At 52.1% G+C, this 27,072-nt stretch overlaps 1 protein-coding gene across 1 annotated transcript; it reads left to right on the top strand.

The window, feature by feature from the left end:
- Window positions 1–696: 696 nt before the first annotated feature.
- Window positions 697–27,072, top strand: SLC9A6 (solute carrier family 9 member A6). Its single transcript, XM_054214945.1, has 16 exons — window positions 697–970; window positions 7,155–7,354; window positions 7,753–7,830; window positions 8,503–8,579; window positions 9,523–9,635; window positions 11,966–12,071; window positions 16,317–16,463; window positions 16,693–16,793; window positions 17,008–17,096; window positions 17,314–17,427; window positions 18,992–19,103; window positions 20,169–20,322; window positions 20,500–20,530; window positions 21,724–21,803; window positions 22,431–22,536; window positions 23,646–27,072. The coding sequence occupies exons 1-16, from the start codon at window positions 712–714 to the stop codon at window positions 23,919–23,921; spliced, it is 2,043 nt and encodes a 680-aa protein (XP_054070920.1). The 5' UTR covers window positions 697–711; the 3' UTR covers window positions 23,922–27,072.

Below are 27,072 nucleotides of genomic sequence, written 5' to 3' on the forward strand. Positions count from 1 at the left end.
TCCTCAGATCTCATCTCAATCTCCCCTCTTTTAGTTGGAAGCCATTCCCCCTCGTCCCATGGCTCTCCTCCCTGATCCAGAGTCCCTCCCCAGCTTTCCTGGAGCCCCTTCAGGGACTGGAAGGGGCTCGAAGGTCTCCCTGGAGCCTTCTCTTCTCCAGGCTGAACCCCCCCAACTCTCTCAGCCTGTCCTCACAGCAGAGGGGCTCCAGCCCTCCCAGCATCTCCGTGGTCTCCTCTGGCCCCGCTCCAACAGCTCCGTGTCCTTCTGCTGTTGGTGCCCCAGCGCTGGAGGCAGCACTGCAGGGGGGTCTCACAGAGCGGAGCAGAGGGGCAGAATCCCCCCCCTCGCCCTGCTGCCCACGCTGCCGGGGATGTGGTCGCCTTTTGGGGCTGTCCCCCGTCCCTGACACCTTGGCGGCCCGACCGCCCCGCACTCCGCAGGCTCCCAGCCCCCCTCACCGCCGGCCGCCCTTCCTCCCCGCTCGCTTGCTGCCCGCGTTCCCCCTCTCGGCTTTCCAGGCGCCGCCTTCCTCCCCCTTTTTGCCCGCTGAACGTCCCCCCCGTCTCCGCGCTCCGCTCCCCCGCCCCAGCCCCGTCCCTATCCGGGCTCCCGCCGCCTGTCCCCGCCCCGCGGCGCCTGCGCCCAGCGCCGCTTCCTGGTGGCGGCGGGGCCGGGGCCGGGGCCGGGGCCGGGGCCGGTACCGGAGCGATGGCGGGGCCGGTGCTGGCGGCGGCGGCGGCGGGGCTGTGGGCTCGGGGGGCGGCGGGCGGGGAGGTGGCGGTGGCGCGTCCCGGGGCGCTGGAGGAGGAGATCGTGTCGGAGAAGGCGGCGGAGGAGAGCCACCGGCAGGACAGCGCCAACCTGCTCATCTTCATCCTGCTGCTCACCCTCACCATCCTCACCATCTGGCTCTTCAAGCACCGCCGCGCCCGCTTCCTCCACGAGACCGGGCTCGCCATGATCTACGGTGAGGGGCGCGACCCCCCCCACCCCCGCCCACGCCACGCACCCCCTCCGTGGAAACCCCGGGAGCCCCGTCCCAGCCAGTCCCGGCTCGGCGCTGGGCCAACCGGAGAACATGGGCTGGCCACCTGCTTTCAGCCCACCCTTCCCTTCGTGGGTCCCCGGTGGCCCCTCGCCGAGGGGCTGCGGCAGGGCCCCTTCCATGGGCGAGGGGGTGCAGGGACGCGGGGGGACGCGCCGCATCCCCTCCCTGCCATGGCTGGGTGCTCCCGGCTCGCCCCGTGCCCAGCGTTATCTGGGTGTTGCTGGCAGGAGGGTGGGTTGGTTGGTTGGTTGGTTGGTTTCCCAACCCAAGGTGTCGAGGGCTCTCCAGGGCGGCGTTACTCCGAAATCTCCGGCGGTGAGGAACTGGTTGGGTTTTCCCAGGGCAGCTGCAGCACAGGTGAAGCTGGCGGGGTCGAGGGCTACCACGTGCCAAGTGTCCTCGAAACCATGTTGCAGAGTACCAGCGAGTCCCGCTTACCTGCTCCAGGGCTGAGAGTGGGGACACGGGACAGGGCCTGTTGCAACAGTTTGAGGGGTAGCGGCTTTAAATTGAAAGAGGGTGGATTTAGACTGGATATAAGGAAGAAATTTTTTACACTGAGGGTGGTGAAACCCTGGCCCAGGTTGCCCAGAGAGGTGGTAGATGCCCAATGCCTGGAAACGTTCAAGGTCAGGTTGGACGGGGCTCTGAGCAGCCTGATCTAGTTGAAGATCTTCCTGCTCATGGCAGCGGGGTTGCACTGGATGGTCTTTAAAGGTTCCTTCCAACCCAAACCATTCTATGATCCTATAGATCAGGCTTTGCACTGGTCGGGAGCCTTGCGTCCCACATGCTGGGGCCAGAAGTTGTGTTTCCACCCTACATGCAGGGCACCTGAATTTCCAGAAGCTGTCCAAGAAGAACGGAGAGGCCATTTGGGAAGGTGCTCCCACCCTTGGTTGTGCTCAAGGACCTGTGGGACCAGCAGCCTCATGTCCTGCTGCTCAGGGACCTGTGCTCACGTTGGGGTTCCTCCTCCCACTGTGACAGGAGCCACACGTGCGTTCCAGCAAAAAGTGGAGCGAGGCTGTGGGTCGGGGGAGCGGGTCTGTAGCTGGTTGGATTTTAATGGTGGCCTGTGATTTACCGAGGTGACGTGACCTCGTGGAGTGGCCTGAACCGTTGTATGGGGATGCGGTACATGGCTCTGCCGGGGTTATCTAGCACGACTTGGAGTTCAGCGAAAGTAGGACTGGGAGTTGTGCTGGGGGAGCAATTAGTGCGGCCACGGAGCCTTATCTACGTGAGATTTGTTGAGTTTAGGATTGAAAAGGTGTCTTCTGCTGAGTGCTCTGGCTAGTGTCTCTTCTCTGTGCTGTCCTTGCCCTTGCTGGTTGTGGGTGATGTGTGACCAAGCTCGGTCAGAGCAGCAACGTGGCCGAGTCCCCCGCCCAGCAGAGAGCTTTGCTCTCAAGGCTTTGACTCGACCCGTTCGGGCCGTTGGCTTTTGTGATCCTAAGTTTCAGTTAATCGGAGGTGTCTTTCCAAACGAAGGGGTGGAGACACTCACGTCGGCCCAGAGGCACAGAATACTGGTGTGCCTTTTCAGAGTCCTGCAAGCCAGCACCGAGGCGGGTGCAGGCGTTGCTGGCCTCCCGCCCGGGGCAGGGGTGGTCACCTCCCCGGGACGGGAGCTCTGCTGTGGCAGCACGTGCTTCCAGCATGGAAGGTCTTCTTTCTTCTGCTGCCCTGGAGCTCGATGACACATGGCCTTCCTATTCCTTTCATGCTTAACCTCGTTCTTCTTCTCTTGGAGTTTTCTTCCTCTTGGTCCTCTGTCCTGACCCACCTGATTGCTCCCCTTGTTCTCAGAGGACGACCTGGGTCGTTTTGTTTTCCTGCTGATCCGTAAAACGTATGTTTTCTGTCTGCTCTTTTGCAGACTGTGCTTAGAGAATTGCTGGCGAAATCGGTATCGTCACCCGTCTGGTCATGCAGAAAATCCCAAGTTTATCCCTGCTCTCAAGGCTTGCGGCCTTTTTTTGCTTCTTAGGTCGTGACAAGCTGCCATAGGAAAAGGGATGTGTAATTTCCCAAGGAGTGGTGAGATGCTGCTGTTTTATAGCGACAACTTAAAAGCTTCAGGAAGCAAAGCAGGTACCGCTTCTGCTGGGCTGTGCCTGGCCCCCTGCGATGCTTTTGGCCCCGGCGATGCTTTCAGCCCCGGGGAAGTCCGCTGAAAATGTGGAAGTGCTGCAGCAGGCAGGCTGCAAAACAGACCCTGAAATCTGGGCAAGAGAAGCAATTTGTAAAAGCTTGTCTTTTTCTAATTGAAAAAAAACCCACAACCCGACGACTAAGTCAAATAAAACTTTTCCGTACACCTCTTCGTGCGGAAATACATCGGAGTTTCCTTGGGGTCTGTGTTTTTACTGTAGGTTATAAGCTCTTGCTCCGGGTGGATTTATATCTTACAAATCACGCTGTTGGCTCAGAGCTGATGCTCCGGAGCTGGGCACAGGCTGGGCTCATTTCACGGTGACAGACAATAGGTGTTTAGTAGCCCCTAAGCTTCATTTCAGTGTTTAAAATGAGGTTCCCGCATGGGAGGTACTCAACAGTTAGGATGATTAAGTGAACGCTCTTGTTTCAGTTCTTCTTGGGGTCTGATGGTGGATGTGGCAGGAACTTCTCTAGAAGTTTAGTTTCCTTGTACTTGTTCCCACTTGGCCCCTGGATTGCGTACGTCTGAATTGCTTGTTTCAGGTTGTCTTTGGTTGCTCACTGCATTTTTTCTTTCCTTTCGGTGTCCAGATTAATGCTCGCCTGGGGATCCTGTGTGCTTCCATTGTTCTTAAGTGCCTGAATGGTAATATATTAGTCTTCATTTAAAACTTTACCTCGGAAATGTTCAACAGCACCTTAAAAAAAAAAAAAAAAGCCCATGGGCTTTTGTTCTTTTTAATGAAGTTGGGAGGAATGCAATGAAAATAATCTCTTGCACTTTGCATAAAAGAACTCAATTAATTCACCAGCTTCGCCTTTAGCCTCTCTACTCCTTGCAGCTCTTGGCTGGCAGCTTCCTTGGTGTCAGGTTCCCTCCCCTCCGCTCCCTCCCAGGGCTCAGTTTTGTAAAACTTTTGGCTGCCAAAGCATGTCGATACTGGCGGAGCGGCTCACGGGTTGCTGCTGGGGCGGCCCTTCGAGCGCCAAGAGAGTCTGAAGCATTTCCTAAGAGACCGTCCGAACCAGGAGGACCTACGTCGTCCCCTGGGCTTGGTCCAGGTAGCCTGAGCCCAGGACTGGGTTTGGTGTCTGAAAGATAGCTTGGCAGCCAAGTCAGGTTTGTCCCAGGTGCCTCCAGCGAGCATCGTTAGGTGGGGAGGGATGCTTAGAGGTCCAGGGTTGGACAGGAGGGGTTGCTGGTGGGGTCATCTTAATGCTGGGGGAGTAGCTGGCTTTAAGCAGTGCATGGCGTGCTTTCCTTGTAAGTCCCTCTGGTGGTATCTCCTTGTGCCGATCTGTATTGGCATCTGGGTGTCTCTTCCCGCCCAGGTCCGGAGAGCTCTGGCAGCCTCCCAGGCAGCGTGTTACCAGGCAAGAGAAAATGCCTGATTTTTGGAGCCCTAAGCACAGCAGTTTTGCCAGATCATTGTGAGGTTATACGTCCCTTTTCCCTTGTCCTATTCCTGGCCAGAGTGGGAATTCGGCATGTGGGGCCAGGAGCAGCTGCTTTGCGATGGAGATTAAGAGTGGAGAGGCGGGCGAGTCAGGATCACTCTGAATTCCCAGCAGTAATGTCCCTCCGTCCCTCCTGCCTCTCATCTCAAAGCACCGAGCCTGGGCATTTAAAGGGATCGCTGGATGTGTTTCCAGCTGAGAAAAGAAAGACAGCTGCTGGAAGTTTCTGACTCCTGCATGAAGCTCTGAAATCAACTTTTATTTTTTAAAAAAAAGACTATTTAAAAGCCACCCTGGGTGACGTTCCCTGAAGCAGGTCTCCTTGCCTGCTTCTGCCGACAGGGACCTTTTCTGCTACTGTCGGGGCGGTTCTGTGCCAACAGTGCAGGATAAAGCCCAAAGCGTGTGGTGAGCACGTGGCAGACCGTACATAGCTTAAAAGCAGGGGTAACTGTGAGAGCAGCCCAGCTGTGCTGCAGAAGCGCCGGGTTAGAGCAGGGACTGGGTTTTGGGTGCAGCCTGGTCCCTGAGACGTCACCGGTGTGATGGGTTAGCAGCGGTGAGTCTCTGCCTGCAGCCGCTTCTTCTGCCTCTGCTCATGGGCTGGATGTGTGCTTGGGTGGCCCTGCTCTGTGTGACATCCCTGGGGACGGGAGTTGGGGCTTTTCTTCTGGCCATCGGCAAAATGAGCAAATCTCATCCTGGAAAACTGCTGTCAAGGGAAGAGAAGGCAAAAACGGGGCAGCAGATTGGGAACTGGCTGCAGGAGATGCTGAATCGGTCTCCTGCCCGGCATCCTGCCCGGCCACGGCAGAGCCCAGGACCTGCTCCCGTGAGATGGGGGTGTTCAGCCTGGAGAAGAGAAGGCTCCGGGGAGACCTTCCAGCCCCTTCCAGTCCCTGAAGGGACTCCAGGAAAGCTGGGGAGGGACTCTGGATCAGGGAGGAGAGCCATGGGACAAGGGGGAATGGTTTTAAACTGGAAGAGGGGAGATTTAGATGAGATCTGAGGAAGAAATTCTTTGCTGTGAGGGTGGTGAGCCCCTGGCCCAGGTTGCCCAGAGAAGCTGTGGCTGCGCCATCCCTGGAGGGGTTCAAGGCCAGGCTGGACGGGGCTTGGAGCAACCTGGTCTGGTGGGAGGTGTCGCTGCCCAGGGCAGGGGGTGGCACTGGATGATCTTTAAGGTCCCTTCCAACCCAAACCATTCTATGATTCCCTTCAGTCGGGGTTGTGCCCTGCCTGTAGGAAAGCACAGAGCGAGATCTTAATTAGGGCAACAGTCAAGAAGCAGGAGTGTCCTGGGAGGCAAATGGAGAAGCCTTTCGAGTGTTGTGGTCTCTGTTTAGTTCCCACGTGTCTGAAAGCATTTCATAAATGTGTGGTTCAGAGATGGGGTTAAGATCCAGCATTTCTGTGGTGGCTCAGCGCTGCCTTAATCGAGGAGTTTCCAAACCCTTTCGTGCTGAAGGCTATGTGGAGAGGTGTCTCGTGGGCCATCCCTCCTCCCCAGCCTGCAGATGTCCAAAAGCTCAGCCCGGAGAGCGCTGGGCACACTGTGCGAGTGGGAAGGAGCCGGAGGAGCCAGCGCAATACGAATGCCGTTAGTCTGGATGTGAGACCTCAGAGTGCAGCTCGTCAGCTGTGCTGCAGATGAAGAGTGCCCTATAAATTGCTGACTTGCAAACGAACCCCGCGATACTGTGATTCTGTGATACTCCTGCGCAGCAGCTGGGCCGGAGGCAGGGCGGGCTCCTGGGGCTGCCCTCGTGGTGCAGAGCTGGAGCTTGCTGGGGGCGAGGAGCAGACCCGGGCGGTCGGCCCGGATTGGGAAACTTTCGTAGTTTTTAGGAAACGGGGATCACTGCCGTGTGCTGCAAAAGCTCCCCGGTGCGGGAGGAGGCTGTACAGTGCTACAGCGTCTTATGAAGGACGCTCAGCATCCTTGGAGCGTTTGTGGTGGTTGTTTGGTAGCTTTTTTTTGATCCCCTACAAAAATGAAGAGTTTAATGTATTTCTGTAGCGGCAAAACGTGATGCCGTCAGGTTTTTGGGTGCAGTGTGCATAGTTTGGGCATGTGTGAGCAGCCTTGCCCAGGTCCCCAGCTCTGTGCCAGCAATGCCAGGGTCCTTGCCCTAAGAAAACCAGTGTGCCCTAGGTGTTGGCTGTTCACAGCTCTAGAGCGAGGGTCTGACTGATTGTTGGGTAATTAAAATCCCTCAGGAACAGTCCATGGCTGGTGTCCATGGACCATGTTGGTGTCCGTGTGCTGGTGTCCATGCACGTCCACATGAACATGGAGCATTTGCATGGCTCATGGGAGGACACGGGTGGTTTAATATCACGCAATTATTTGGATGGTGGTTGTGCTCAGCAGCTGAGCAGAGGGTCAGGGTGCTGGCATGCTGGGTGCTGCATCCATGCTCAAAGAGATCACCCCAGGAGTTTGCCACGGCTCGTCTCACCCACACGTGTTCCTCCCCAGGGGTCCTGGTCGGCGTGGTCCTGCGCTATGGCATCCACGTCCCCAGCGATGTCAACAACGTGACGCAGAGCTGCCAAGTGCAGACCAGTCCCGCCACGCTGCTGGTGAACGTCAGCGGAAAGTACTACGAGTACACCCTGAAGGGGGAAATCAGCGCCCAGGAGCTCAACAACGTCCAGGACAATGAGATGCTGAGGAAGGTAAGGGAGTCGGTGGCTGGAGAGGTGAGCAATGCTGCCCACTCCCTCCATGGGGACGGATCCTGTATCTGCTGGATTAAGTGATTTTTTTTTTTTAATTTATTTTTTATTTTTTGACTTCAGGCAGATTGCGATCAGCTGTAAAATGTTAAGTTGAACGCGGCGTAATGAAACTCTAGTTTCAGCTGATCTTAATTTGAGCTGTTTAGACTGTGAGCTCTGTCTCCAAAAGATCCCAGACACATCCGCAGTGTTCACCCGACGGCATTTCATCTGGCGGGAGTACAGGGTTTCCTCCGTGTATTTTATATGACATTTTATTTGTGTTTTGTCTCGCAAAGTCTTAACAAACTATTTAACTGTTGGTTGTTTTTTGTTTTTTTTTTTTTCCTTAACAGGTGACTTTTGATCCTGAAGTATTTTTCAACATTTTGCTTCCTCCAATTATATTTTATGCAGGCTACAGCTTGAAAAGGGTACGTGCCTTTACAGCGCCTACATTTTTAGTTCCTCTGCCTCCAGAGCATTTTTAATCCTTGAGAGTGCTTTAATGCTTGCTCAGCAGGCCAGGGCTGCGGAGCTGGGTACAGTTTTCCCCAGTAGATGCGGGATTGTAGGAAGCGGGGCTGAGAGTGCCCCTCTCGGTCTCGTCCATCCCTCTGCCCTGGGAAGGGTCAGCGACTTCAACTGTTCCCAGCGTGGGTTTGCGCGGGGAGTTTGGAGGTCAGCTGGGCCGTTCCAGCCCCCCTTACTTTGGAACCACGTAGGAGGGTGGGAAGGTTTTAGAGAGCAGCAGCTCTCTGAAATGCTGATTTGGAAGGAGGGGAAAATCATCCTGTTTAGCTTGCGGGAGGAGGAAGGAGGAATGCTGCTGGGTTAGGAAATCAGTTCCCAGGACTCGGAACAGCACCTTATTAAATACACGGGTACAAGAAAATGCTATGTTCATGTTTATTAATGCTGCATTAAAATCTGCTGGCCTGGCAGTGTACACCGTTGTGCTGGGCACCGTTCTGCCGTGCTTGTCCAGCTCGTGGTGTCTGAGCTAGGTGCGAGCTGCGTGGCTGCCTGTGCAGGCTTGAAATAAATAGTTAGCAAAATATAATTCAGTGGTTTGTTTTTGTTGGTTTTTTTTTCCCTCCTTCTAGAGGCACTTCTTCAGAAACTTGGGATCCATCCTAGCATACGCTTTTCTCGGCACGGCGATCTCCTGCCTGGTGATCGGGTGAGTGGTTGGAGCTGGGCCGGTTGTTCCACCGGGGGCTGAGCCACGCTCGGAGGCAGCGCTCCGAGCCTGGAGCTGCGGCCGCTAATCCCAGCCCCGAAACATCACACGGGCTCTCCGCTACCGCCCCTCAGCAGCGGCAAATAACGCTGTTTACTGTCCAAACGTTCCCTGTGTGGGCAGGGCGATTGCTGTCTAATTGCGTAGTGCTTTCTCAGCATCCCACACGGAATATACCCGGCGAGGAAAGTTTCACACTTCTCTGAAGATTGTCTTGAAAAAACAGTCGGTAACTTCAAATTATTGAAAGCACAGCCCTAGCAAGTGTGAGATGCAGGAGCAGAGGGCAGGATCGTAAACGCGTCTCCTGTCCTTACTTGCTGGAAGCAGGTGCCTAGCGAGCGCAGATTGTGTTTCAAATTATTTGTCCCTCTGCGCAGAGGGAGCTAGATGATTCCCGCTCTGAATAGTAGCACGCCGGCTGGCGTGGGGTGTTTTCCACGGGGGAGTCCGGTGGATTCAAGCAAACTCAGCATCCGCATTTTCTGTTGCTCACGGAAAGTTTCGGCCCATTTCAAAGTCAGGCCAAGGTCATCCTGCTGAAACGCGTAAATGTGAAACGCTGAAAAACGATCGCGAGACCCCACGAGCCTGGCTGCTGCTTTTATTTAGTCGCGTTATGCTCGTGGAGGAGTTTTGATCCCGGTTCCTCACTGGTGCCGTGTCTGTGGTCCGGTGCGGCGGGTGGTTTGGTGTGCGTGGTCCAGCACTCCCCTCGAGACCATGGCCCTGGGGTTTCACCAGGCTCAGCTCATCAGTTCTTCAGCGTTCCTGCGTTTGGATAACTTCAGGGGTTAATCTGGCAAATTCAGGGGAATCGAGCCCATTTGAGTGTCGTTATAAGGCACTGCAGAGATGAGTAATTGCCTCTTCTGATCACCAGCTCTGTTGTGTATGGCTGCGTGGCGCTGATGAAAGTCACTGGGCAGCTCGGGGGAGACTTCTACTTCACTGACTGCCTCCTGTTCGGGGCCATCGTATCGGCTACTGACCCAGGTATGTTAGGTGGTTATTTCCCCCCTCATTTTACCTTTTTGATCCGTTTTGAGTAGCGGGGAAGAGGGGAAGAAAGTCTGAACCCACAGTTCCCTTTTTCTGAATTTTGGAGTTTATTGGCAACGTTCCCAGAGGTCTAGATTTGTCTCCATGCCTTCTCATTTCCTTCCAGTTCCGTGTAATGTACCTTCCAAACCTCTGCTTCCTAAATCTTTGTTTGCAGTGAAGTCCCAGCAGTCTCTCCCTTGACTTTGCTGGGTTTTGGGACAGGTCCACTGTGTTTCTGCCGTCCTTTGCCAACGGCTGACGCAGAACAAGATGCGTGACGCAGGGAGGGTTCAACTGACAGTTTTAGTTTGGCTGATTTCCTTCTGCTTCCGTTTGGGTGGGATTTTGGAAGGTGCTAATCTAACTGGAAGTTGGTTTTAGTGAGCAGTGCTGAGGACAGTAGTGACAGCTCAGTCTGCTGAAGCACTTTGTAAATTAAAATTATGAAAAGCACGCCTTGTCCAACTGAATTTCACGTCGTTTGCGATTACTTTTACACGGTAGCTGTTTATTTGCACGTTCCAGCTTCACCTGAAAGCGCAGGACCACAGAACGGCCTCTCCTTCCTCCTGCCCTGTGCTGAACAGGGCTTGAATGTCTTCCTTTGCAGCCTGCATGGGGTTTGGCAGCATTAACCCCCCTCCTGACGTTACAGTAGCTTTGGGGGATCTTTTTAAATGCACATATCGGTCAGTTGTGCACTCAAGGGAGAGATCGCACACCTGGATAAGCCAAGTCTGCTGCCCTTTCGAAACAAGTGCCATTCCAGCTGCCATTTCCAGATGAGTCGGGACTTTTACCTGCTCATCTTGGCAATGAGTCATTTCTGGTTTCAAAGGCAAAGTGAGGAGTGTTGTACGTATGTGCATATATGCAAGAACAGCGCTGCAGAACATAACCTGCGGCGTAACGTGGTAGTAGCCACATCTGTCTGCCAGGTGGAGATGCGAGACGTGCATTCACCGTGAGTTTTTAATAATTTATTTTTAACGTTTCCCTAAGATTTGCCAGGTAGCGGTGTGGCTATTATTGCTGATGTTTTTTTTTTAAAAAAAGAAACCAACACAAACCTTAAAAAAAAAAAAAAAAAAAAAAAAAAAGAGCTAAAACGATGTCCCGGCTTCTCTGAGCATATCTCAGATGGGTGTGCGTTCAGGCCACCGGTTCCTTTAGCTGATCCTGCTTGGCTGTGAGGTTGAGCATCAGCCGGGGTGTCAACATCGAGAGGAGGGTCATGTTGGCAAAGCGGGGAGCACCCCACAGGTGTGATGGCGATGTGGTAGATCCGATGGCGGATGGGCAGAGGCCAGGCAAGTACCGTAGGTAGAGGTGATGCTTAGAAATGCTGCAGACGAGCTGGTGGTGTCGTGTCCCTTCTCCAGGCTTCAAAATAAGAATGAGAAGATTTCACAGGTAAATATGGAGCATTTCCCGGTGCGTCAATGGGCTAAACCCCCTCCAGCACGCACAGATGAGTCCCTGAATGCTGTTTTGAAGGACGTTCACAGAAGTTGATTGGAATTAGCTCAGCCAGAGCTGTGCACGATGCACCATGTGTTACATCTTGCTTGCTTTAGGTGTTGTGACGTTTTTGCAAGGCTGACACGTAAAACCTGCTGCGTTTTCATTATCTTCTTGGAGCTGCTGGCTCGCGGAAGGGCTTGAGGGTATTCCGATCTCTGCCACGTGGCTGTAAATTGCAAGAAACCCCCACGTGGGGTTTGAGCCGATGCCTGGCTTTTCCCAATTATGTCTGGAACGTTAACATATCTGCGCTGGCACTTCCAGCATGTCAACCTGTGTTGAATCCGTGGATTTCTCTCGGAGTATCAGGCATGGAAGGAAAAGGCAGCCATCGTCCTGGACAAGCCTACCTCCTCCTGGCCTTCTGCAGGTGAAGGAAGGCTCTCCCTGATGCTTTGAGCTAACGGCATCCCAAAAGCTGGGTGGCTCGTGTCAGCGTGGTACCGGGGTCCAGCCCACGAGGTCAGACCCTCAGGAAGCTCAGAGCAGAGTTTGCTCATGTCTGCCCACTAAAAACTCAACAGACCTAATGCCCAGGGTGTGTTTTAACAAAAGGAGGAGGGAAATGATAAAGCAAATCCAAATCTGAAAGGGCAGAAAGAAGACTCTTGAAGGGAGCGTGGGGGTTGGCTGGCACCATCACAGCAGAGTGGCACAGACAGGCAGGAAGGCAGCTTTCTGAAAAGGGGCGTTTTGTCTTTGATTACACCAAAATAACGGCACCTTTTTGAATGTCTCTCTATTTTTCTATTTGTCAGTGACTGTTCTTGCCATATTCCATGAACTCCAGGTTGATGTTGAGCTGTATGCCCTTCTCTTTGGCGAAAGCGTCCTCAATGATGCCGTTGCCATAGTGCTGTCTTCGTAAGTGTGTTCTGTTTTTATTTTTAATTGTTATGTATGTTACATGTCAGGCGTTGGGGGGAGCCACTTGGCCTTGCTCCTGTAAAATAGGAGCACCGGTGTTTGCAAGAGCAGATTTCCATATTACGTGTCCCCAGAAGCTCTACTGACCTTCTGATGCACCTCGTCATTGTGCACCACAGCTTGGGATGGCGGGTTGTCCTTACAACTTCCCCCTGCATGATGGATGGTTTTGTTTTGCTTTTATGGCCAGTTGACCCAGCCAGAAGGAAATGGGAAAAGCCTCGTGTCTGCTTTTTAGCCGCAGGACCCCACTGAAACCCCTTGCTGATGGCTTTGTTCCTACCTGTCTTCCTTCCCATCCACAGATACCTGCTTTTGGTTAGGCAGAAATAGTTGGTAAAGCAGCTGTTTCCTTTCTCTCCCCACTTTCTGTGCATCAAGAAGATGGTATTTCTTACAGCCCTGGACCAAACACATGGGAAACTTGCTGGCTTTCTAAAGAGTGTTTTATATTCTTTAGTATTTTATGTCCTCTGCACTTAGGACGTATTTTACCTGTGTTTTCACTGTGTTGTCATCACAGGAATTTGTTTGGAAATATATAATATCTGCAACGGTGACGGGTTAACGTACAGCTAAGACTAATGCAGAAAATATTTCTGGAATACTTGTCACTCCGGCGTGCTGGTTGCGTGGGTTTTACCGAGGTGGAGGCAGCAAGTAACATATTGTCAGCTGCGTATCGCCACCCGTGTGAGCTGTGTTTACTGAAGTGAATGTTTCTGTTGAGGTTCCTGGAGCTGTTTGTATGGCTCATCCTGGCTTTTGCGCTGGAGGTGTCACCGCTGGTACGAGAGTAAATGCTGCACAGCCAGGTCGTGTATAAGAAGTGATCCTGAGTGGGGAGGAGACGGGGTCCCACCTCTGCTGGGAGGTTCTGGGTAGGAGTGGGTGGGTTGAGCAGCAGAGCAATGATATTTGTGGTGGATCTCCGCACACGTAGGTGACTGCGCCGCGCGCGCTCATTTGCCTCTTGCACTGTTTCAGTACCAGCTTCACAGCTTTTGCTCTGATCTCCTGCCTTCCTCTTTCCACAAGCTGAGTTCAGTCTGCCCCCTCTTCCCCAAAATGAGATAATTTGCACCAAAACAGCAGCCCCGAGCTGCAGTCAGCAGGTATTTTGCTGCAAGGCTTGTTCATTTGTGCAGCCCAGCCCAGCAACATGCTGACTTCCCAAGAGTTTCTCAGCAGCTGACCTGTACCTGTTTTAAAGTTCATCATGGTGACCGTAAGCAGCGTGAGGCAGCCTCGGTCAGCACGGCGGATACCAATTGGTGCAGGTATCTCGGGGACAGCCTTAAGTCACCTGGACAGAGCCACATCTTGGGTGCAAGGAGGCGGTGAGGTCCTCTTGCTCCAGGGAGGAGAGCTCCTCCGACAGCAGCCCGGAGCTCCTACTCATGGTTCCCCTTTTTTAAATTTGGTTTGGCATTTGCCTCTTTCACAGCAGAGGCATAAGTGGGGGAACCCCGTGAGGATGGTTCTGCTCCCACAAGCAGAAGACCTGCTCCCCAGTTAGGAGAAGTAGAGTCGGGAAGATGAGGAATTGTGGGGTTTCTGCAGGGCTGGGCTCTGTTGATGGACGGGCAGCAGCTAGTGACGGGTGCTGCCTTGTCCCCAGGGCAAAGAGGGGCTCCAGCCGTGGCCGACTGAGTATGTGGCTTTGGTGGTTGTCCCAGGAAGTGCTGTCAGCTCCTTGCCAATGGTCTTGCACCTCAGGAGTAATAACCCCCCACGCTGGTACAGGTTAGGGGTTGACCTGCTGGAGAGCAGCTCTGCAGAGAGAGACCTGGGAGTCCTGGTGGACCACAAGTTGCCCATGAGCCAGCAATGTGCCCTTGTGGCCAAGAAGGTCAATGGTCTCCTGGGGGGCATTGGAAAGAGCATGGCCAGCAGGGGGAGGGAGGTCATCCTCCCCCTCTGCTCTGCCCTGGGGAGGCCACATCTGGAGTGCTGTGTCCAGTGCTGGGCTCCCCGGTTCCAGAAGGACAGGGAACTGCTGGAGAGGGGACAGCGGAGGCTACAGAGGTGATGAAGGGACTGGAGCACCTCTCTGCTGAGGAAAGGCTGAGAGCCCTGGGGCTGTTCAGCCTGGAGAAGAGCAAACTGAGAGGGGATCTCATCAATGCTGAGGAATATCTAACGGGTGGGTGTCAGGAGGATGGGGCCAGGCTCTTCTCAGTGGTGCCTGGTGACAGGACAAGGGGCAATGGGCACAAACTGAAACACAGAAAGTTCCATCTCAATGTGAGGAAATACTTCTTTCCTGTGAGGGCGGCAGAGCCCTGGCACAGGCTGCCCAGAGAGGTGGTGGAGTCTCCGTCTCTGGAGACATTCCAAACCCACCTGGAGGCGTTCCTGTGCCACCTGCTCTGGGTGACCCTGCTCTGGCAGGGGGTTGGACTAGATGAACTCCAAAGGTCGCTTCCAGCCCCTACAGTTGTGTGATTCTGTGAATCCGGGCATCGTCCCTGTGCTGGGGGAGGATGAGGAGCCGGGGCTGGTGCTGCCTGGGGCTGGGAGTCCTCCATGGTTTCTGCCAGGAGCTTGGTGACCCCCGAGGCTCCTCTCCTCCCTGCTTTTGGTCCTGGACGAGTGTCCGTTCCCGTGCTTGGGGAGCAGGATCCGTGCCTTTCTGTTTCTGCCTTGTGCTGTCTTGTACTGTCCTGGCTTGGCAGCAGGGAGCTGGTTGCAGGATGAAGAGGAATTGAACCCAGAACCGAAAGCTGGTGGGCAGTGAGGTGCTGGGGCTGTGGTTAGTGAGCGGAAGGGGAAATGCAGCAGCAGGGTCTCTGCCTGCTTCCAAAGGGAGTTTTCACAGGGGCTAAATGCCACGGGGAGTCCCGTGGGCAGGGATAGGGGAAATAAAGCACACAAAGGGCAGGGTTAAAGTGATTAAAACACAAAACCGACATCCAAACAGTTGGTTATGGAAGGGAAACGAAACCAATCTGGATTAAAAAAAAACAACACACCCCAAACCCCAGAATAGGAGCACAGTGGTGAATAGGAAGTAGAGGATGGGATTGACGAAAAAAATTAAATCACAGGGGGAAATCTGCAGCTTGCAGTGTAAAAGACAATGCAGAAAAATGAAACATATTAAAAGCAGGGAAGTTTAGCAAGGGAAGTGAGCCGGGACGTGCTGGAAAGGGGAGGATTGTCATTCGTGTTGCAGAAAAACGCTGGTGTGTAGTGAGGGGAGAAAGCTGCAGGATGTGTGCGCGAGGCAGTAACTTTCCATTCCAGCATAACTCAGGAGGTTAAACAGCAAATGTTTAAAGTTCACATCCAAGAGTTTTAACAGAGCCAGCTGAGAGATTGCTAACTAGAAAGTTAATGTTTTCGGTAAGTTTACATCGAAGAAAGTGACGTAAGAAGTAAGGAGTTGATATTAAAATGGAATTTAGGAGATGGCTAGGGGACCCCTCGATCTCAGGCTTTCCAAGTAAAACAGTGGAATGCCGGAGGTAAGGCTCAGGAGTTAGGAGGGAGCAGGTTCAGAGATGGCACCAGCACGGCATCTCGTCACAAAGGTCTGTTGAAGTTTGGCAGATGAGATACTCGCGTTGCTGTAGTGAACCAGTGCTGCTCCGTTTGCCTTGCTACCCTGCGATATTCCACTTGAGAACTCGGAGCAGTGCAACATCAATGTAGTGCACGTTAAGTGCTGTAGAATGGCATAACTTACGGTTCTCTGGAGGATATTCACGTCAGCTGCCTCTGTGGAGTTGGTGGAGAAATGTAGGCTTCCCACTTGGATGCTTTGTGGTCCCAGACTGCCTGGCTTTACCGAGGGCTGATGCCAAACCCCCAAAATACCGTCATAAATGATGGGCTGTCGCCTAGCAAATATATTTGCAGGAGATCATGGAAGAGACGGGCTTTGAGCTGATGCTCTCTAACGTCTAGAAGGAGCAAATGCGGAGCCGCGCCTCGGAGGGGTGGCTGAACAGTGGAAAGCTGGCCAGGAGCGAAGGGGATCCCAAACTCCATGGGCATGTGCTGCGATCCCCGGGGGAATTGCAGTGTGGGTCTCAGGTTTTGTCTCCCTGGTTTCATGGGCTTGGTGTTGGCAGGTGTGGTAGCACTTTGCAGAGCTCAGGTAGCACCGTGGAGGTGCCTCTCCCTCCGGACTAAGGAGTGTTTTTTTCTTCTGTGTGCTTTTCCTCCCTTTTTCAGTTCAATCGTCGCGTACCAGCCGGCGGGGGACAACAGCCACACGTTTGATGTCACAGCGATGTTCAAGTCCATCGGGATCTTCCTGGGGATATTCAGTGGATCTTTTGCAATGGGAGCAGCTACTGGAGTTGTGACAGCTTTAATATCCTTTTTGTTGTTTTTTCCAAGTGTTTGGATAACAGCTTCTTTTCTGTCTGCACTGCATTTCACCCAGACCCAGTGTTTCATGATTTTTTTTTGCCTAAATTAATGAAAGGTAATGCCGTAGCCTTTTTAAGGGTGGGCTACGTAGTGTTGCTGCGATACACAACTGGATTTGATATCCTCTCCGCTGACAGTTTCTCTCCAAATTGTCCTTAACCATCTGCAACGTCACCAAGTTCACCAAACTCCGGGAGTTCCCGTTGCTGGAGACCGGCTTGTTCTTCCTGATGTCCTGGAGCACGTTCCTGCTGGCCGAAGCGTGTGGCTTTACAGGCAAGCTCCAGCACAGCCCTGCGCCTGGGACGGAGATCGGCAGGGACGATGGGCCTCTTGAGTTTTGCTTCTCCCAGTATCGATAGCAGCCGGGGCTGTCCCTCTGCTTTCAGAAGTTTAATTATTCCGGGTTCTGGGGTTCCCCTGCTCTACTGGGGTGTAGCTTGGCTCCCTTTTCATGACCAGGAGTCTAACGTGATGCTCTGTTCCCCAGGTGTGGTGGCCGTGCTCTTCTGCGGGATCACGCAGGCCCATTATACCTATAACAACTTATCCACAGAGTCCCAGCACAGAACGAAGCAGGTGAGAGCTCCTCAGCCCCCTTCAGCTTCTCTGGATTTCAAGTGGAATATTTTTTCCTTCCCTCTCGCCAGAATTAGGTGCAACTGTCTTTCTACAGATGGATTTTCCTAGGGCTGCTTCTGCAGAAGCATGTATTGCGTGATGGATGGGCTGACACGTTCTTCTTGTTAAATCTATGTTATGTCTAACTCGCTTTTAATTTGTTTTTCTCTTTCAGTTGTTTGAGCTTCTGAATTTCTTGGCAGAAAACTTCATCTTCTCCTACATGGGACTTGCCCTGTTCACCTTCCAGAACCACGTCTTTAACCCTACCTTCGTGGTGGGGGCTTTTGTATCCTTTGGAGCCTGTTTTATAAAACAAGAAAAGAAAGGGAGAAGTGCCTCATGCCCAAGTTGTGTGTCTCATTCAGATGCGTGGGGCTTTTTTCAGTCAGTCTGGCTGTGTTTTCAAAAGGGGATTTCTCCCGTGTAGTAGTCTTTTTGCTGGTTATTTTAAGAAGATGGAGATTCTTTTCCCAGCTTTTCTGTTTAGTTTTTTCCCCTCGTCTTGTCTTGTTTCTTGAGCATTCAGTTTAGCTGCTGCAGGGACTCGGCATTCGATGTGAACATGGTGCCAAAGCACTGGGCTTTGTCGCGTGGCACCAGGGGTGGCTTTGCAAGCAGGGACCGCCTGCTATAGCCGTTTATTTCCTCTTTTCTCTGCTATTCCTTTTGTTTGACCCTGCAAAAAGCTTTTTTTTCTTTTTTTTTTTGGTCAAATAGCCCAGTTAAAGCCACAGTAGATGCCTCTGAATGATGTCATGAGAAAGGATTTCCCCTTCTGCAGGCTGATGCTAATGGAAACGAGCTATCGGCCCTGGTATGTCTTGGAAAAACAAGGATTTTGAAGGAATTTTTTTTCATATCACAGGGAAGCCAGTTCAGATGTGCAGAATTATTTTCACCCTTTACAACAAAGCAGGTTTATACCAGTAAATAACATGTTGTTATCTTTGCCAGTGCTGGCTTGTGGGTTCGCGGCGGGGTCCTCTGAATCTCCCCACTGAGCTTTTGTGGGGCTGCAGTGGGGTAAAGGGAGCGAAGAGCCGGGAAATGCCATTTGGGTGTTTCGATTGAAATTTTGTGCCGTGCCTCTTCAGTAGGAACCGGCTAACTCGCCGATGAAATAGCTCATTCATGAGAGAGATCATGAAATGCGTCTCTTATGCAAATTCATGATGTTCAGGAAAGAACATAAAAGCTGGAAGCATTTTCCATATTATTCAGGGCTGCGCTGAATACTGGATCCAAGATTATTTTTGCCATCTGGGTGCTGGTATTAAAAGACACAGCTTCAAAGATAAAAAGCAATATGAAGGGGCTGGTGATTCTTGTATCTCGCAGGCTATGAAAACAGAAAGAGTATTAGGGGTTTTTTTTTCCCTTCTCAACTGCTGCTGCTTTCATTTTGCTGAATAATCTTTGGGAACGCGACTTGGCTTAAAGCTTCAAACCCAGCTGTGAAGTGCGGGAATGTCAGAGGGGTGGTGGTAGCTGTGATAACTTGAGCTTCGCAGAGGACAAATAATTCTTGGGGTGAAAAATGACCTGGCATGGGAGAGCGTACAGTGGGAAATGGTGTTTTTTCTCTCCTCTCACTCATCTAACCTGTCCTCTCAGCATTTCCCTTGTTTATTTGTGCTATTGGTGAATCGCAGTGTGTGCTTTGCTTCGGTGAGGCCCTTCCCACACTGCTGTACCACTCAGAGCTGGGTTATTTTCTTTGCATCCAGAGGACTGGCGTTTCTGAGGCTCCCCAACATTTCTGTCACGCAATAGAAACTGGCGCTCTGCGCAGAGGTGGGATGCGGTGGGAGATGTAGCAAGAGGAATTTCCTTAATGTGTGCAAATACAGCTTGCTATCTTCCTAGGAAGAGCTGCCAATATTTACCCACTGTCATTTTTGCTGAATTTGGGGAGAAGGAATAAGATTGGAACAAATTTACAGCATATGATGATGTTTGCTGGTACGTTATTGCATTCTTGCCTCCAACCGTGTGGCCCATCTGCACTTCCTTGCCCACAAGCACCTGGAAATGTTCTTTATCAACTCTAAATCTCTTATGGGTGATGTCTGGAGAAGACACTGGGCAGGAGAGGGCTCCCTTAGGCTCGGTGGTGTGAATGGCTCATTTTTGAGATGTAGGAACAAGCACAAATCCAGGCTGGGCGGAGAATGGATTGAGAGCAGCCCTGAGGAGAAGGACTTGGTGGTGTTGGTGGATGAGAAGCTCAACGTTCACGAGCAATGTGCGCTGGCAGCCCAGAAAGCCAACCGCACGCTGGGCTGCATCCCTGGCAGCGTGGGCAGCAGGGTGAGGAGGGGGATTCTGGCCCCTCTGCTCCGCTCTGGGGAGACCCCACCTGGAGTACTGTATCCAGCACTGGGGCACCAACAGCAGAAGGACACGGAGCTGTTGGAGCGGGGCCGGAGGAGGCCACGGAGATGCTGGGAGGGCTGGAGCCCCTCTGCTGTGAGGACAGGCTGAGAGAGTTGGGGGGGTTCAGCCTGGAGAAGAGAAGGCTCCGGGGAGACCTTCCAGCCCCTTCCAGTCCCTAAAGGGGCTCCAGGAAAGCTGGGGAGGGACTCTGGATCAGGGAGGGGAGCCATAGGATGAAGGGGAACGCTTTCAAACTGAAAGAGAGTAGATTTAGATTGGATATTAGGAAGAAATTCTTTGCTGTGAGGGTGGTGAGCCCCTGGCCCAGGTTGCCCAGAGAAGCTGTGGCTGCCCCATCCCTGGAGGGGTTCAAGGCCAGGCTGGACGGGGCTTGGAGCAACCTGTTCTGGTGGGAGGTGTCCCTGCCCAGGGCAGGGGGTGGCACTGGGTGGGCTTTCAGGTCCCTTAGGATATGCTTAAGCTTAAATCATCACTGTTAAAGCCCTGTGATCTCCTTCAGTGGTGGATGTCCTGTCAGAGGGACGGGACCACATGTGGGGCAGCGTAAATCCCGGGTGGGGAAGCCTGTGGTGGGGGTGGCCACCTGCGCCATGGGCTGACACAGCTCCTCCACCCTCCCTTCCCCATCAGGGCTGCGAGGAGCCATGGCGTTTGCCTTGGCCATCCGTGACACGGCCACCTACGCCCGGCAGATGATGTTCAGCACGACACTTCTCATCGTCTTCTTTACGGTGTGGGTTTTTGGTGGTGGCACCACGGCCATGCTGTCCTGCCTGAATATCCGGTGAGCGTGGCGTGTGCGGGGCTCTTGTCCCCCCTTGTCCTCTCCCTCGTCCCACTCTTACGTTAAGGTGCTCGGTTTTAAGAGACAAGAGGAAGATTGCGTCCTTCCTCCCCCCTGGGCTGCGGCATGTACCTGGCATTACTTGTGCTAACCCTGTGCTTGTTTTCTCCTCCGCAGAGTCGGTGTGGACGCGGATCAGGAGAACGTGGTGAGTGGCCCCGTAGAGCAATTTGTGCTGCGTTCGTCGGTGCAAGGGTTACGTTGAGACCCTGTGAATGCCCGTCTGTGTCCCGCTCCCTTCCAGCTGCAGGAGGGTTTTTAGCTCCTCTGGTGAAAGAGTTGGCAGTCAGTGGGAGTCACGGCTTTCCTGTGCTCTCTGTGCTTGTGATGAGGCTTGCTTTTATTCCCTTGGAAAGAAGGGCATAGAAGTAACGCTGGCCTGTTTAGTCAGTCCATATTACTGCTGCGATAGATTCGGTCTCTCCCTTGCTGGGTCTGAAACAAATATCAAAATGTGCATGACACGGAAGCTTTCTGCCTCATCCCAGAGCCCAGGGCAGTACAGAAGTGCCATTTACTGGCCTGTTTTATGTAGCATCTTCCATCCCACTGTTACCCACAGGTACCCTCAACCTCTCTTTTGCCCCCACGGTTCCTGTGGCAGTCCCGGAACCACCGACCGCGCTGAGATAAATGCTGGAGCCCTGCAGCATCAGGAGTTTTCCTGCCCGGTAGCCCCGAGCTGTCTCGCTCGTGCGTCTGCAGCCCAGTCGTGCTGTGGCTGTAGCTCTGCTGGGTTTCAGCGTGGGTCCCGCACCTTGGAGGTTCATTTCATTCAGAGCCATTTATTGGGCTGTTCACCTCTTGGAGAGAAAGCATCAAATGCTAAAGGCAGCCCAGAGCCATAAATCTGCAAGCCAAATTTCTGTGAAATATGTATTCGTATTCATAGTCCCCTCCAAAGAGTTCTGTATTTTTTTCTCTGACTAAAAGGAAGCCATAAGACATGATTATTTGCATGCAAAAATCTCAGGCGAGATTTGGTGGAGGTTGGACTTGTCAGTCACTATTAAATGTGATGTTTGGATGCAGCCACTGGCTCCGAGGGACTTTAAACCTTGAGGCCAGAAACTGGAAGGCTCTGGCAGAAAAATGGTCACTCTGTGCTTTGATACCACCTCCTAAGGGCCGTTGTGTGCTGCTAAATGCAGAGTGTGGTGCTGGAAGCACCATCAGCCTGTCGTGCTGTGAATGTCCTTGCACTCGCTGCAACCCAGAGGTTCCACTGAAGAGGCAGTGGGAAGGTGTGGGTCTTCTTACATCCCCATGGGGATAACTGGGGGCCTGATCCAGGTCGTGGCACGTTGCCCTGCCGCTGTGTAATGTTTTGCTCTCCCGCAGGGTGTCCCAGAGAGCGAGAGGAGGAGTACGAAGGCAGAAAGCGCCTGGCTCTTCCGCATGTGGTACAACTTCGATCACAAGTATCCTTGAGTGGCGGTTGGTGTGTGCTGTGCCAAATCCGTGCCTGAGCAACTCCATTGACTCGGAGCGTGACTCGCTCCCTGTTTAGCAGCGGAGCCAGTGTTTGCTTTCCCGACACACTGCTGATTTTTGATTTGTGAGAAATGACCATTCCCACCCGCCGTTAACTGGGGATGCAGCAGTAGCTCAGTTCAAAGCTGGGCTTTCCCATGCTGGAAGCCCAAGGGGTCCTTGATCCCTGTGGCAGGCGAGCAGGAGGGGCAGAGGGTGGCATGAGAGGGTCTTCTCATTTGTCGCCCTCTTGCTAGATGCTTTGTCATTCACTAATTCATGCTGTGCCATGAATTACTGGAGGAGCGATTTGCCAGGCTGAGGGGCACGGGGTGATGGGACTAGTGATGCCACTAAACCTTTTCTTACCGGGACTGTGCCCTGGTCCGCTCATGTCCTGCTGTTTGGTTGCATTCACGTTGCTCATCCCTACAATCTTTGTGCTTCCAGGGACTTGTGTTTCTTTCCTTCCAGTGATTTCCTTGAGACACCGAGTGCCTTGCTGCTGCCTCCGCATCCCACCCCTCGACTTTCCGACATCGCCCTGTTCCTCTTTTCCTTAACCCTCTCTGTAGCTATCTAAAGCCTCTGCTGACACACAGCGGTCCTCCTCTGACGACCACGCTCCCGGGGTGCTGTGGGCCTATTGCCCGGTGCCTGACGAGTCCGCAGGCGTACGAAGTGAGTCCATCGCTGTCCTTTCTGTTGCGGTGTCAGGGGAGATTGACATGTTTACATTTCTGCGTAGCTTTTGGATGCTGCTCTGCAGCACGGAGCTGGGACCCTTGGGGGAGGTCACATACTGGGGCTGATGGGTGAGCTAATTCCCGCGAGCATTTTGCTTTTCCAGCTGACTGTTTGGTCATGAAGGGACTCGTGGTGGTTCCTCCGTGACTGGCTCAATGAAGCTGTCACGGGTGCCCCAGCTGAGAGGACAGACAATTTCTTCATCCCCGGCTTTCTTCCAGCCTTGCAGCTGAGCCGTTCCCACAGCCCAGGACTGAAAAGGTTGACAGAATCTGAACCAGGGCTGCTTTTCCTAGAATCATAGGATGGTTAGAGCTGAAAGAGACCGTAAAGATCATCTTGTTCCAACACCCCTGCCCTGGGCAGGGACACCTCCCACTATATTTTCTCCTGAAATGCTAAAGAGCTCTTGTTCGAGCAGCCCAGAGGGGCAGGGGGATGACAAGCAGCTTTGGAGTGTCTGTAGGCAACAACCTCTTCCACCATTGCTGCAGAGCCTGCATGCGCCCGTGCTCTTTGAGGAGCTGGGTTTACTGGTCAGGCTTGGCCTCCCATGGGTGGCTCTGGGGGTGAATGGTGCCAGCATGGCTCTCCGGCACGGCCTCGGCACTTGGGGCATCGCCATGCCCAGGAGCCCATTGCAGCGGCAGCTTTCCGTGGCAGGACGTTCCTTGCCCACAAAGTATCACCATCAAGTTCCCTGCACAGAACGGAGGTGGCTCTGATGGGTCAGCGATGCGGTTCTTGTGGTTGTGGGTATTTTAGTGCTGTCAAAGCCACTCAAAACTGCATTCCCCATATATCTGGCTGTGGCATGAGAAAGAAGAGCCGAGAGAGCCCTCTTCGGCAGTCTGCAGAGAAGTTGGTGCGTTGTGCGAGTCTCATGGGCTCAGAGATACATGTGTGTGGCCCATCTGGTTATGGTGATGGTGCAGGAGACTGTCATTCGGTGCCTCTGCCTGCTCATGCACTGTCACCGTGTGATTTCAAACACAGCTCTTTGGGAAGAGTTAAACAGCGCTTTCCTCCTGTTTGTTGCCCAGAATCAAGAGCAGCTGAAGGACGATGACTCCGACCTCATTTTGAATGACGGGGACATCAGTCTGACCTACGGGGATTCCACCGTCAACACCGACTCTGTGGCATCCAGCGGCACATCGCGGCGGTTCGTGGGAAACAGCTCCGAAGACGCGCTTGATCGGGAGCTTGCTTTTGGGGACCATGAACTCGTAATCCGGGGAACGCGCCTGGTCCTTCCCATGGACGATTCGGAGCCACCGTCAAACGTCCTGGATAACGCAAGACACGGTCCAGCATAAGGTTGCTCGGTTTGATTGACAGTAATATTTGCATATATGATCAAGAAATATGTACTACCTAAAGTCTAATGCATGTCTCAAAATGTCTAAGCTGTATAAATATTATTTATATGGTGTCAGAAGAATATAAATATTCTCTGCCAAGCACTTGTAAAGAACAAGCTGCAAATTTAAGTTAAAAACTGTGTTGACTGCACTATGTAGGGTGGAACTGTTTTAGCGTTAAGAGTCTTTTGCACACAGTGAGCTTCTTTAATGTGTGGTTTGACGAAGGGTTTAGTTCCCAGCGGGGTAAGTAAAGAAGCTGACTCCCTGTTCATCCCTCGAGCCTGGGAGAAGAGAGTAGGGAGGTGCTGGCGAGCGGTGGAAATCGCTTTCTATTCAGATGAGGATTGTTTATTTCTTTCGGTCTCTGATCTTTGGATAGTCACGTTTTGAAATCTTAGCGAAAAGTCTGCCCCACAGCCCCTCTCGCCGGGCAGCGGCCGGTGATAAACTTGTTCGCTTTGTGGGAACCTGAGCTGGGACCTGGAGAAATTCTGCTTTTTCGTGACCCTCTGCCCAAGTCCTGCTTTAGCGGGCGATGGCAGGCACCGGCCAAAGCCAACAGCGAGCGCTGGGGGTGTCTGGTGGCTGGGATGGGAGCGGGAGGGAGGGATGGTTTGTGTCTGTCGTCATGTTTAGGAGAAGGAGGTGATCCCACAGAAACTCCACCAAGTGTGTCCAGGTTTTAGGGCCGAGTCCATCCTTCAGTCGCGGCTCAAGCAGCTTTCTAGAACCAGCCATCAAATCCTCAACTAAATTCCACGTGTCTTTGTGCGACGCGTGTCTTTGCGCGAGCGAATCCCTTCTCCCGCAGTCACGGGCGTAGCTGAGACGTGCCGAGCGGCCGCAGCCGCAGGCAGGGCCCGGGACTCCGGCCAACCTCGAACACGAGCTTTACGGCTACAGATGGACACGGTACCTCCGGACCTCTCCAGAGGTACTGAGCATCCGGGTGGTACTGAAGGGGAGTTGTCCGTCCGTCCTCCTGTATAGTCAAAAACCATTGCACTTTGTTTAATAACTCCCTAGCATGCTGTGTGTCTGTGATCCCCACCCCACCTCTCTCGTGTCTCTTACCATTTAATGAGAAATGTTTGCGAGTTGATTATTTTTGTTGTGGGTTTGTTGTTTTGGGGGGTTTTTTTGTTTTTGTTTTTTTTTTAAATTTTTAATTTCCAAGGAAGAGCACAGAACAATTTGCGATTTCACACTAGTGTTAAAGGATTTATTCTGTCGTTACGGGAATGGCTAAAGGTGCAGTGAAATTGTTAACCCTGACATCCTTCTTTTTCTCCTGAAAAGGGGGAATCATAGAAATTTACTGTGTGTAACTTTGTTGTCTATTTTAGCTGCAGTTCTGCTATACAAACCTTTCAGGGTTATCTGTGCACTACAGGCCCCTTTCTGGAGTTAACCCTCTCCAGAGGGCTTAAACGGAGGTGTTTAAAAAGAGAATATAGGAAAAAGAGCCGGTGAGTCCGAGCGCTCACAGCTCCCGTTATCTTTCCTTGGAACAAACTCTGCATCTCTCAGGATCCGACCCTGAGAGCTCAGAGCAGTGTCCCCACAGCTGTTTTCCCCAGGAAATACTGAAATTTTGAGCGTGTATGTATAGTTGAGAACATAAATTTAAACTTTTTTCTTTTTTTTTTTTTTTTTTTTTCTCATTTTCTCAGGTCTAAGTAACATAGCCTTAAATTCACGGATGTGAAACTAATTATTTTGGCAGTTTATCCCCAAGAAAATGCTTTCTTTTTCCTTCTGAACAAAATGTGTAAGTGTTGCCATAGGACCCCTCTAGAAGGGGGGTAACGCTCTGTTTATATTTAGATAGGGCATCTTCCTTGCACCAGTAAATGGCAGTCTCGCTGTTAACATAGCTGTTGGATTAGCGCTAGCCTCTTTGTTTCCTGCTATGCAGGAATTCCATAAAGTGTGCATTTTATATGATGTCTGTAACTTAACTTCATGTGTTTAAAAAAAAAAAAATGAAAAAAAAAAATGAAAAAAAAATAAATGTAGGTACCCGTTGACTTTAGGTTTACTGCATCACTCCTACATCCTGTTTGATGTTTGTTTTGCCTTTTTGAAGAGGTATGATAAATAACTACCTCTTGTTTTTTCCTGTATAACCTGACTATGAATTCAATTTACAAAGCTGGCGTTGGTGCAGCAGGAGGTGCGGAACGGTTCTGCTCCCCCCCGACAGCCCGTGGTCCCCTCGGCCAGTCCTCGCACTGGCACAGGGCTCCCTCCCTCCCAGGTCATCCCTGGCTGAGGGGCAAATGTGGCCGAGGTGGCCACAGCGTCACGTTTTACCGTAGCCTCGGTAGCGTTCCTCTCTTTCTCTCACCCTTCGACTTCAATTTATCCACTCTCTTTAAGCTTGCCAACACATTACCATAAGCCTCAGCTTTTGACATCGGTGACAGTTCAGTTAGTACATTAAAGAACAAAAAAAAAGGTGAACAAATGATGATTTTATGGGTTACCAGTGAACTCTTCTGATCCATACATAATATAACCAGGACTGTTATGAATAGTATTGGTGAATGAATGAATTTAAGCTGAAATTCGGGATAATAAATGACTCAGATTCATCCTCAGCTGATTATTTCCTTTGTCCTGCTGCAGCAGAGAACATGCGAGTGCCTGGTTTTCAGCTGCAGAGCCCTGATGGCTTGTGTGCTGCAGATGAAGCTAAGGGTACCTTGGAGAATTGGGCCCCGAGACCTTTTGCCAAATAGATAAGACGGGCCCGAAGAGGCAGTTTACAGCTCCCACGAAGACTTAGAGAAGGTGCCCTTCTTCTGTAAATTGAATTTTCATGGTTTTTGCACATGAAAAAGCATTGTAGGTAAAGTTATGATTTGTACTAGTACTGTCGATTTGTGTGGTAATGGCATTAACTCCGTAGTTGTGGTGTTTGTGCAGCTGATCTGTGATAGCTGATGATCACTATCAGACCTTCTGTTTACACTGACTAAATCCTTTACTGTTGCGTTGTACTGTGAAAGAAGGAATATGGGCCTATAATTTTTTTTTTTTTTTTTCCTGCAATTGTGTGTACCGTTTCATTAATTCACACGGAAATAAATCTGTAGCA

This window comes from Rissa tridactyla, chromosome 9 (genome assembly GCF_028500815.1).
Source record: "Rissa tridactyla isolate bRisTri1 chromosome 9, bRisTri1.patW.cur.20221130, whole genome shotgun sequence".
Lineage (NCBI taxonomy): Eukaryota > Metazoa > Chordata > Aves > Charadriiformes > Laridae > Rissa > Rissa tridactyla.

Coding starts and splice junctions, on each gene's coding strand:
- SLC9A6 (XM_054214945.1), top strand. CDS start 712: ATGGCGGGGCCGGTGCTGGCGGCGGCGGCGGCGGGGCTGTGGGCTCGG. Junction 971..7,154: donor CGGGCTCGCCATGATCTACG/GTGAGGGGCGCG, acceptor GTTCCTCCCCAG/GGGTCCTGGTCGGCGTGGTC. Junction 22,537..23,645: donor CGAGTCCGCAGGCGTACGAA/GTGAGTCCATCG, acceptor TTTGTTGCCCAG/AATCAAGAGCAGCTGAAGGA.